The following is an 11,944-nucleotide window of genomic DNA, read 5'->3' on the forward strand; positions in this document are numbered from 1 at the left end:
GACATTTCAGTAAATGCCTAAAGAAAAAAACTGATGGTTACTTGTTTCCTTACTCTAATTTTGCTAATAAATAATGTATATCTTTCTCTTCATTAAAATGAATTCTGTGAAATATAACTATAGTATTTGCCATAATATTTCTGTTAAATGGAAGCCTATTTTTTAAATTTATTTTTATTATGTTCAGAAAACGTAAGCCTATTTTTAAATTTTTTTTTTTTTTTAAGATTTTATTTATTTGACAGAGAGAGAGAAATCACAAGTAGGCAGAGAGGCAGGCAGAGAGAGAGAGGGGAGAAAGCAGGTTCCCTGTGGAGCAGAGAGCCCGACTCGGGGCTCGATCCCAGGACCGGACCCTGGGATCACGACCTGAGCCGAAGGCAAAGGCTTTAACCCACTGAGCCACCCAGGTGCCCCTATTTTTAAATTTTTAAATATTTATTTAAGTAATTTCTACGTCCAGTGTGGAACTTGAACTCTTGACCCCAAGATCAAGAGTTGGGCACTCTTCCAACTGAGCCAGCAAGGCACCCCTAAACATAAGCCTTTGAATGAAAAAGTGAGTGGGCGCCTGGGTGGCTCAGTGGGTTAAGCCACTGCCTTCGGCTCAGGTCATGATCTCAGGGTTCTGGGATCGAGGCCCGCATTGGGCTCTCTGCTCAGCACGGAGCCTGCTTCCTCCTCTCTCTCTCTGCCTGCCTCTCTGCCTGCTTGTGATCTCTCTCTGTCAAATAAATAAATAAAATCTTTAAAAAAAAAAAAAGTGAGGCTGTGATTTTATTTTTATTTTATTTATTTATTTATTTTAAAAAGATTTATTTATTTATTTGTTTGTTTGTTTGTCAGAAAGAGAGAGAACACACAAGCAGGCAGAGAGGCAGGCAGAGGCGGAGAGAGAAGCAGTCTCCTTTGCCAAGCAAGGAGCCCGATGTGAGACTTGATCCCAGGACCCTGGGATCCTGACCTGAGCCGAAGGCAGCAGCCTAACCCACTGAGCCACCCAGGAGTCCCGAGGCTGTGATTTTTTTTTTTTTTTTTAAAGATTTTATTTACTTATTTGACAGAGAGAGATCACAAGTAGGCAGAGAAGCAGGCAGAGAGAGAGAGAGAGGAGGAAGCAGGCTCCCTGCTGAGCAGAGAGCCCGATGTGGGACTCGATCCCAGGACCCTGAGATCATGACCTGAGCCGAAGGCAGCGGCTTAACCCACTGAGCCACCCAGGCGCCCCCGAGGCTGTGATTTTAAAAGCTTTGATTTAATACATTATTTTCATTTACCTTTTTTTTTTTTTAAGATTTTACCCATTTATTTGACAGAGAGAGAGAGTACATAAGCAGGGGGAGCAGCAGAGGAAGAGAGAGAAGCAGGCTTCCTGCCATGCAGAAAGCCTCATGTGGGGCTCTATCCCAGGACCCCGAGATCATGACCTGAGCTGAAGGCAGAGGCTCAACTGACTGAGCCACCCAGGTGCTCCATTTTTGTTTACTTTTTGATAACTTTAGTATATTCACCGAATTGTTCAGCCGTCTCCACAATTAATACCGGATCTATCTCATTACCCCAAAAAGAACCCACACTCCTTAGCTGTCCAGCTCTCTAGTCCCTCTCACCCCCCCCAGTTAAAACACATAATGCAGTGATTTTTATTATATTCAGAGTTGTGCAGCTGCCCTACAAGTGAATTTTAGAACATTTTCATCACCTCAGAAAGAAACCCTGAACTCATTAGCCCCCATGTCCCACCAACACCAACAAGTATACTTTTTTTTTTTTTTTTAAACAGTTATTTATTTGACAGAGGGGAACCCAAGCAGGAGGAGGGGGAGAGGAGGAGGGGAGGCAGGCTTCCCGCCGATCAGGGAACCCAGATGCGGGGCTCAGTCCCAGGACTCTGGGATCATGACCTGAGCTGAAGGCAGAGGCTTAACGACTGAGCCACCCAGGCGCCCCTACAAATGTACTCTCTTAATAGAGGTGCCTATCCTGGACATTTCATATAGATGGAATCCTACAATATATGGTCCTTTGTACTGGTCTCTTTCCCTTAGGGTAATGTTTTCAAAGTTCATCTCTGTTGTAGTATGTGTCAGTACTTCCATTTCTTTCTATAGCCAAGTAATATTACATTTCACGTATATCCCACATTTATTACCCATTCATCAATTAACAGACATCGAGGCTGTTTTCATTTGGGGCTGTTATGCCTAATGTTGCTGTCCATATTCATGTACAGGTTTTTGTGTGGACATGTTTTTATTTCTCTTGGGTGTATACCCAGGAGTGGAATTGCTAGGTCATATGGTAATTCTGTTTAACCTTTTGAGGAACTGCCAGACTGTTTTCCGAAGCAGCCATCCTGCTTTACATTCCCACCAGCAGTGTGTGAATGCTCCAGTTTTTCCACATCCTCACCTACACTTATCTGTCTTTTTTAAACAACTTTTTTTTTTTTTAAGATTTTATTTATTTATTTGACAGACAGAGATCACAAGTAGGCAGAGAGGCAGTCAGAGAGAGAGGGGGAAAGCAGGCTCCCTGCTGAGCCGAGAGCCCGATGTGGGGCTCAATCCCAGGACCCTGGGTTCATGACCCAGGCAGAAGGCAGAGGCTTTAACCCACTGAGCCTCCCAGGAACCCCTTCTGTATTATTTTTTAACTCTTGATAACAACTCTATGAAATGGCCTGTTTGTAATCCCCATCTTAGGGCTGAGGGATTTGAGGATTAGAGAAATTCAATCAACTTGCTCCGGATCATACAAGTACTTCAGTAGTAGAGCTGTCCTGTTCTGTACACATGAAACCGGAGAGTGTATTCATCAGTCTGGGAATGTTAGCAAGTTAAAGGGTGGTTCACAGCTTCAGATTTCATGGGTCATATGTTTAGCTTTTCCACTAAGGAGGAGCTCACCCTGGCTCCCACAACTCAAGAAGAACACTGATTTCTCAGTAATATCTTATTATCCAGCAATCTGCTTCTTTCTCCCCAACATGTGGAAAGGACCATACCTCTCAGGGCCCTCCACCTGTCTCCTGGGAGTGCTTCTCTAACCTTTAAGACCAGGCTCAAACTTCAGTTGGGAATAGTTACTTAACGGAAAGGTAAAAGGCAGTTGTAAAGCTTTATGGATTAGTAGTGGGCCCCAAAGTTAAAACATATCTTTTGAATCCATTGTTTAGCCTTTCCTTATTACTTTGAAAAGAATTTGAAGGGGAAAAAATGTTTGATAACAGAAAACCTAAGGCCTTTGCATTTCTTGCAAATTTTAGGATCAGCTTGTCAGTGTCTGTAAGTTGATGGAAATATAAGGAATTTTGAATATCCAAGACCATTTTGAAAGAGAAGGGGCGCCTGGGTGGCCCAGTCAGTTAAGCAGCTGCCTTTGACTCAGGTCATGATCCCGGGGGATCGAGCCCTACACCGGGCTCCCTGCTCAGCAGAGAGCTTCTCCCATTTCCTCTGCCTACTGCTCTGCCTAGTTGTGCTCTCTTTCTTAGCTCTCTCAAATAAATAAAATCTTAAAAAAGAAGAAAAATTGGTGGACTTAAAACTATTTGACATCAACACTTACTCTAAGGGCATAGTAATCAATTAAGGCACAAGGGCAGGCATATGAATCAGTGGAACAGAATTACAGAACCCTTATGTTTATGGTCAGTAGCTTTTACAAAGGTGCTGAAAGAATATAATCTTTTCCACAAATTGTGCGAGGACAATTAGCTGTCCTCATGCAAAAGAATGAATGGAAACCCCTGCCTCGCCCTCTCCATCCATCAGGCACACAATCGAAAATGAACTCAAAATGGATCATAAAAAAATAAAAATAAAAATAAAAAAAAATTAAAAAAAATGGATCATAAACTGAAATGTAAGTGGTAAAACTAAAACTTCTAGAGGAAAACAGAAGAAAAACATTATGACTTTGGGCTGGGCAGAGTTCTTCAATACAACACTAGTACATGGAAGAAAAAATTGATAGACTGGACTTCACCAAAATTAAAAACTTTCGCACTTCAAAAGATGCCATTAAGAGAAGAGTTGTTTAAAAAGAGAGGGGGCGCCTGGGTGGCTCAGTGGGTTAAAGCCTCTGCCTTCAGCTCAGGTCATGATCCCAGCATCCTGGGATCCAGCCCCGCATCAGGCTCTCTGCTCAGCGGGGAGTCCGCTTCCCCTCTCCTCTGCCTGCCTCTCTGCCTACTTGTGATCTCTGTCAAATAAATAAATAAAATCTTTAAAAAATTTTTTTAAATAAATAAAAAGAAGAAGAAGAGATGTTTGTACACCCTACTTCTTCACATTATCCACAGTGGCAATGAGGTAGAAGCAGCCCAAGTGTCCGCTGATGAATGAATGTATAAATAAAATGTGTGTGCATACATGGAGTGTTGTTCAGCCTTGACAAGGAAGGACATTCTTTTTTTTTTTTTTTTTTTTTTTTTGAGAGAGAGAGAGAGAGAGCAGTGGCAGGCAGCAGAGGGAGACGCAGACTGCCTACCGAGCAGGGAGTCTACCGTGGAGCTCAATCCCAGAACCCCAATGATCATGACCTGAGCCTAAGGCAGACACTGACCTGACTGAGCCACCCAGGTGCCCCAAGGAAGGAAATTGTTAACAGATGCTATAACAACTTGACATTATGCTAAGTGAAATAAGCCAGTCACAAAAACAAATACTGTATGATTCCATGAGGTACTAAGAGTAGTCAAACTCAGAAACAGAAAACAGAATGTGGTTGCCAGAGGCTGGAGGGAGAGAAGGAGGCGTTTGTGTTTAATGGGTGTAGAGCATTCGTTTTGCAAGATACAGGGAGTTCTGGGAATGGAGGATAAGGATGGTAGCACACTACTATGAGTTTATTTAATGCCGTTGATTTGTGTATTTTACCACAATTAAAAAACTTTTTTTAGGGGCGCCTGGGTGGCTCAGTGGTTTAAACCTCTGCCTTCGGCTCAGGTCGTGATCTCAGGGTCCTGGGATCGAGCCCCGCATCAGGCTCTCTGCTCAGCAGGGAGCCTGCTTCCCCCTCTCTCTCTGCCTGCCTCTCTGCCTACTTGTGATCTCTCTCTGTCTATCAAATAAATAAATAAAAATCTTTAAAAAAAAAAAAACTTTTTTTAGAAAAGATACTATTAGGAAAGAGAAGACACAAACTAAAAATATTTACAAAGTCATATTTCAACTCCTGTTGAAGAACTTGTGTTGAGGATCTACAAAAAGGGCTCGGGGGCACCTGGGTGGCTCCGTCGGTTAAGCGTCTGGCTTCAGCTCAGGTCATGATCCCAGGGTCTTGGGATTGGCCCCTTGTCAGGCTCCCTGCTCAGCAGGGAGTCTGCTTCTCCCTCTTCCTTTCCTGTCCCTCAAGCCCCACTCATGCTTTCTCTCTCTCACTCTCAAATAAATAAAATCTTTAAAAAAAAAAAAAATGCTCAGATATGTCGAGCCCTGGACAGAGGGGCCCACTCCAACCTTAACAGGGGCCACCAGATGAGAACTTTGATTAAATTTCTGCAGTAAATATTTCTGGTTCACATTTAAATAAGATTTTTAAAAAAGATAACCCTAATAAAAAATAGGGAAATGGTTTGGCTAAATATTTCACCAGCAGAGAAATATAAGAGCTAATAAGCCTATGAGAAGTTACTCAACATCATTAATCAGAATGCCTATAATCATGGGGCCCTTGGGTGGCTCAGTTGGTTATGTGTCTGCCTTTAGCTGAAGTCATGATCCTGGGGTACCCCACATCAGGCTCCCCAGCGGGGAGCCTCCTTCTGCTTCTTCCCCTGTGTGCGCTCTCTCCACCCCCCTCTCTCTCAAATAAATAACTAAAATCTTAAAAAACAAACAGGGCGCCTGGGTGGCTCAGTGGGTTAAGCCGCTGCCTTCGGCTCAGGTCATGATCTCAGGGTCCTGGGATCGAGTCCCACATCGGGCTCTCTGCTCAGCAGGGAGCCTGCTTCCTCCTCTCTCTCTCTGCCTGCCTCTCTGCCTACTTGTGATCTCTCTCTCTGTCAAATAAATAAATAAAATATTTTTTAAAAAAAACAAAAAAACAAACAAACAAAAAAAACCTATAATCAAACAGACTAGCAGAACCAAGCGCTGGTGAGGGATGTGAAGGAACCAGAATACTCTCGAATTGCTGCTGGCCATGTAGACTGGTAGAGCCAGTATGGAAAACAATTTGGCAGGTTTTTACAAAACTCAAGATAAGCTTACCGTATAACCTAGCAATTCCACTTGTAGGAATCTACCCAATGGAAGTGAAAACTGTCCACACGAAGATGAGTACCCTTGGTCACAGCATAATGTTCATAGCACCGTTATTCGTAATAACCCCAAACTGCACACAAGCCAGATGTCTGTCAACTGGCAAAATACAGTATTTCCATACAATGGAAAACTATTCGTCAGTAAAAAGAAACAGTACAGACACATGTAATATCATGGATAAACCTCAAAAATATGTTCATTGCAAGAAGTGAGTCACAAAGGCGACATGCTGTTATGAGTCCCATTCCTACGAGACATCTAGAAGAGTCATATAGCGAGAACAGATCAGTGGTTGTGTAAGGCCTGGGGTGATGGAAATGTGGGTTGTGGTGATGGTTGGACAGCTCTATAAATTTTTTATAATATTGAACTGTACAGTTATAGTGGGTTTATTTTATGAAATACATTATACCTATCTCATAGGGGTTCTCGTGAGGATTTATGAGAGCAAATGCTATGTGTAAACGAACCATTCTGTAGAGGACAGTTATTGTTCTTTTTATATATATATATAACAACAGCATCTACTGTTGAAGACCCCAGAGTTAGTTATCTAGAATCCGAAACTCATAATGGAGGGGCCAAAAAAGAAAAGCTAGTAGCTAAAGCCGAATTTTATATATCATCTACTGCTTTCTCATTCAGTACTGGATGGAATGCAGCAGTGACTTTGGGGAGGGGGAGAACAGTTACATTTTTTTTTTTAAAGATTTTATTTATTTGACAGTTCACAAGTAAACAAAGAGGCAAGCATAGAGAGGGGGGAAAAGCAGGCTCCCTGCTGAGCAGAGAGCCCAACACGAGGCTGGATCCCAGGACCCTGAGATCATGACCTGAGCCAAAGGCAGACACTTAACCCACTGAGCCACCCAAGGGCCCCTACACTTTTGAATTGATCGCAAAGAGTAACAAACTTCATAATTCTTCTTTTTTAGGGGGAGTCAAACTTGGATTAGGAGATTTCATTTTCTACAGTGTTCTGGTTGGTAAAGCTTCTGCAACAGCCAGTGGAGACTGGAACACAACCATAGCCTGTTTTGTAGCCATATTAATTGTAAGTACACATTAATAAAAACATGTCCCAGCTCATCTCAAAACTCTGCTTATGTTGTCCCTTTAAGGTGGTTCATTTTCACCCCAGCTGGGTTGAGTGTGCCAGTCACCTGGAGCGCTTTTAAAAAAAAAAAAAGAAAAAGAAAAGAAACTTACTTGAATGTGTTGTCACCTGGCCATCCATTAAAATCACGTGTGTGCTTTTAGAACGCTTCATCCCTCCCCTGAGAGGTTTTTTTTTTTTTTAAAGTTTTATTTATTTAAGTAATCTCTCCACCCAGCGTGGGGTTTGAACTCCCAACCCTTAGATCAAGAGGACCCCTGCCCTGAGATATTTAAAGTTATAATTGTGTGTCGTTGTTGTTGTTTTTAAGTGCCCCGGAGAGTTCTGATAGGCACCTCTAGTTAGGAACTGCTACTTTAAGCCTGGCGGCGTAGACATGTAGAAGTTAGGCGTGCTAGTCAGTCTGAAAGGGGTACTTGGGTTCTTATTTAGTCCCTGAGTCTGGTGGTGATTTTGCCTTCAGTGCTGCAACCTGCAGCAGACGGTGCTCCTTGGGCAGCAAGTTTGAGGCAAGAAGAGCCAACACAGTGCGTGATGCCATGTAGGTCTTGCTTTGAGTGTCACAACATGAACCCTGCAGCTTTCAAAACCATCAAGTCATCAGACGTCTCTTACTGGTATTTTTGCTAATGAGATGTCTTCGGTATACGTGAGTGAAGTTAGAGGAGAGCCTTGACTTCCACATTTATGGTTTCGTCTGTGGTTTGTCACGATAACAAAACAATTCAAATTTTTACGTGTTTTATTTTTATTTGGAGGTTAGTTTTCTGCATGTGTGATCTTTTAAGAAGGAAGTGATTTATTCTGGATGAAGCCGAAATGATGCTCGGTTTTCAGACATTGTCTCAATAGCTAGGGTAAAAACATGGACCGTATATATGACTTGACTGCTCTGTATTTACGGATCGTCCTCCACTGTCTGAAAGTTCGCTTAGCTATTTTTGCTAACCAAAAGAAATCAGAGGAGGATTTTTGCATATACAAAAATAAAACATTCCCGTACTAGTGAAGGTCTTTCCTAAAAGTGAAGTGGCTTAATTTGAACTCTGAGAAAATGGGGATATACTTCACTTTATGCCATTTTGGCTTACAAAAAGTTCATAGGAACGCATTACTTTCAGATAGCGAGAGAAGCCTGTGTGTGCTTCATAAACCTTGACTGGTTTGTTCCCTGAGCACCTCTTGGCCCCCGTACAGCACAGAGGATGCTTTTCACGTCTGGGATTTTAGCCAGCCACACGGAACTCGCAGTAGCCGACTCAATATTTTAGATAGAAATTTCAGTATTATTTAATTTAAAATAGTTTTACTTATTTTTGGATTCTATTTCTTACCTAGGATTAAGGGGTAAAATTTAACAGTGTGTGCCTCATGAACTCTGTGCTGCAAAGGAAAATAAATGTTTCAAAATTTAGATTAAAAAATTGTCATAAAATTTAACCTCAAAGGATAGTATTCAGTGAACTGAATTAAGACTAGGACTTGTGATTCGGTGGTTCTTGCATGATATACTTCCAAATTTTGTCTGAGTTCGTGTCTTCTCCCCTCCTCTCCACAGGGTTTGTGCCTTACATTATTACTCCTTGCCATTTTCAAGAAAGCGTTGCCAGCTCTTCCGATCTCTATCACTTTTGGGCTTGTTTTCTACTTTGCCACAGATTATCTTGTACAGCCCTTTATGGACCAATTAGCATTCCATCAATTTTATATTTAGCATATTTGCAGTTAGAATCCCATGGATTTTTCTCCTTTGACTATAATAAAATCTGGGGAGGAAAAGATGATTTTCCTGTGTCCACATCTAACAAAGGCAAGATTCCCAGCTGGACTCTTTGCAGCTTCCTTCCAAGTCTTCCTAACCACCTGTACCATTGGGCGCTGGAAGGAGATGTCTCCAGAAAACGGTTCGAACATACATCATTGTGATGGACTGAGTCCCTCGGTGCAGAAACTACCAGATTTGAGGGACGTGGCTGAGGAAAAGGGATGGACCACGAAGTTGCTGTGCTCCCACCAGCAGTGTAACCCTTGGTCACAGGTGGATTTTACCAACACTGCAGACTCTCAGGACTACCATTACCAAGAAATTAAACGGCGTGGTGTAAACCAAACAGGACTCCTCATCTTAAACTACATGTTGAAGATCAACCTAACGAACCTGTCTTGAATTCTGAACCTTTGCGGGAGGTACTGTAAGGAGAGCGGGCACCAGCAGCAAAACGAAAAGGTTTTTGAAACGGGACTCCAACTTTCACTTTCAGACCTTTTTGCTGCAGACTTACCATTTTTAAATAAGACTTTTTTTTTTTCACCTTGAGTCAAGTCAGGTGTGTGGGTTGATTTTGAATAGTCTCATTTTCAAGCACTGAAACTCAGTACCATCAACGGTTACCATTTCTTCCCATGGACAGTCTGAACTAATACGAGGTTGCTTTTTCCTAAAAGTCTTAACCTCAGGTTCCAAATTCAGTCATTTCTGGAAAGAATGGAATTATATCCAAACGGTTACCTATCAGCCTTAGTTGTGTTCTGGATTTTTCCACCAAATTCTTTGTTTTTAGACATACTTACCGGTTCTCGTGCCCCTGGATGCTTCCATTCTTCCCGTCTCTCCCTGACTCCCCCATAAGCATTGTCTTAGACACACAGCAAATGAGACAGCTCTGGTACTCTAGGATTTTACTCTGTGTGATGCAAAGAATGTGTTACGAATCAGTGCTGTGAGCCGCGCGGCCATAATTTCTTCAGTAGCAAATACAATGTGTGCCCAAAGACAGTGAAATTAAAGAAGAGTAAAATGGCTGGTGAAGCACTTCCTGTCCTGGTTTTTCTTTTTTAACTACAATCCATTGTCTCTGACCGTGCGTTGGAATTTGGACCAACAGCCAAAAGCTGGCGGTCTGTAAAGTCAGTCCTGTCAGTACAGAGTAAGAGTTTGGAGAAGGCCGTGGCTTTACTCGGTGAGCCGCGCGCGGGAGGACGTGGGGTCAGGAGGAGAACCAGCTGCCGCGAAGAGAAACAAGGGGCCTCTCACAGCCGGTGGGACAAAGTGAGCTAACGGCCCGCGGGCAGATGTTAAGGAGAACCAAGTTATTCCTCGAGAACCTCACAATGGGGGTCCTGCGCTTTCCCTTCTGCCTTACCTTGCCCTTCAGTCGACCTTTGATCGGGGCTGTCGGGCAGAGGCCCCGTGCGGCGCAGCTGGGGACAGAAGCAGAGCCCCGGCCTGCGGGCACACGGCTCCTCTCAGTGAAGCTCTGCGGGCACACCCGCTCTGCCACCGGCGCCCGCAGCCGTGGGATCGGACCGGAAGCATTTGTGAGAAGCTTAGTGTGTCCTTGTGGCGGAACTGAAAGACCCGCTTTTCTTCCTGTTCTGCTTTCTGCAGCCCGTCGTGTGATCTGGTGGGTGGTCCTCCTTGCAGTTTAGAATATCTGTTTGCTGTCCTGGAATATCACAAACTAACTTGAGCAGTAGTGTGCGGATCGTAACCGCGTAGCTAAGAACTGGCTCACAGTAGGCAGTTGCGAACTGCGGGCAAGACAGAAACAAGTGCACAGGAAGGGCGGGGCGTCAAGCCGTAGGTTCTGTCATCTCTTCGCTTAGCCCCTTCTTTCCAAGAGTCTTTTTCCTCAGATATGTAGCAGTGTGGGTTTTCTCTTCTGGAAGGACACCTGAATGTGTTTGTGATCTGTGGGATTCCTGAGGGACCCCTCATCTAGAGTGGTGGATTTGTGCAAAGGTCCCAGAAATACCGTATCTTTCGTGAAAGGCTCCTCCTGGAAGAGGGTATGTGCTGTGAGTGTGACTCAGTCCATCCTTGCTATCACTGCTCTGTGTAGAAAGATTGCAATAAAACTCCCTTTCTCCAAGACGGAACCACATCTCAGCACAGGGAGGTCACCCCTTCTTTCCTCCCCTTCCCCCGTCTCAGATGTAGAACTTTGCCTCGGAACTTTCTTCTAAGGGTCAGTTCAGCTGTTTCTGAAATATCAAAATGCTAGTCTCCCCCCGTGAAAAGTAGATTGTCACCAGGGAGCACAGAAACAAGTCCATGGCAGATGTGCCCTCACACAGGGCAGAGTGGCTGTGGGCCGGGCCCAGCCACCTGCTTAAGGAAGAGGAGGAAGAAGAGTAGCCACTGATGTCCGGGCCTGACGGGCTCACAGAACACAGTGTTCATACATGGAACGTTGCTGCAAACGGGCCTGTGGGCATACCTACCATAGTTGGAAGATCTGTGGACCTTTTTTCAAAGAGGAAGAGCTTGCTTTTCCTGTTTCTGATTCTCACTAGGTTAGCATGTGGTGCTAGGATCACAGCTCTCACTGTAAATGATTAAATTTCTTGATGAGAACAAAGCTTTCTAAGCAACCCGGAAGAAAACCGTAAGTGAATGATTTACTGATTTCACTGCAGAAGCAACAACTACAGAGGTAGTCTTCTCACTTGTAAACTCCTGGATCCCCAGTTTTTTTTAAAGTCCCTTGATCTTAAAAATCTCTCCTTCCATAACCGATGTCCGTGCAGTAAGTTTAGTGCTTGTCCTTGACTT

The 11,944-nt window shown here is 43.6% G+C and overlaps 1 protein-coding gene across 4 annotated transcripts in view; it reads left to right on the forward strand.

The window, feature by feature from the left end:
• The window catches only part of PSEN1 (presenilin 1), a 75,383-nt gene extending 65,182 nt beyond the window's left edge, over positions 1-10,201 (forward strand). For all 4 annotated transcript variants that reach the window (XM_044231158.1, XM_044231161.1, XM_044231160.1 and 1 more), the window contains exons 11-12: positions 7,208-7,326; positions 8,948-10,201. In XM_044231158.1, coding sequence (XP_044087093.1) covers positions 7,208-7,326; positions 8,948-9,103 — 275 coding nt within the window. In that variant the 3' untranslated portion in view covers positions 9,104-10,201. The remainder of the gene's footprint in view (positions 1-7,207; positions 7,327-8,947) is intronic.
• Positions 10,202-11,944: the final 1,743 nt, after the last annotated feature.

Source organism: Neovison vison, chromosome 13 (genome assembly GCF_020171115.1).
Source record: "Neovison vison isolate M4711 chromosome 13, ASM_NN_V1, whole genome shotgun sequence".
Taxonomy (NCBI): Eukaryota; Metazoa; Chordata; class Mammalia; order Carnivora; family Mustelidae; genus Neogale; species Neogale vison.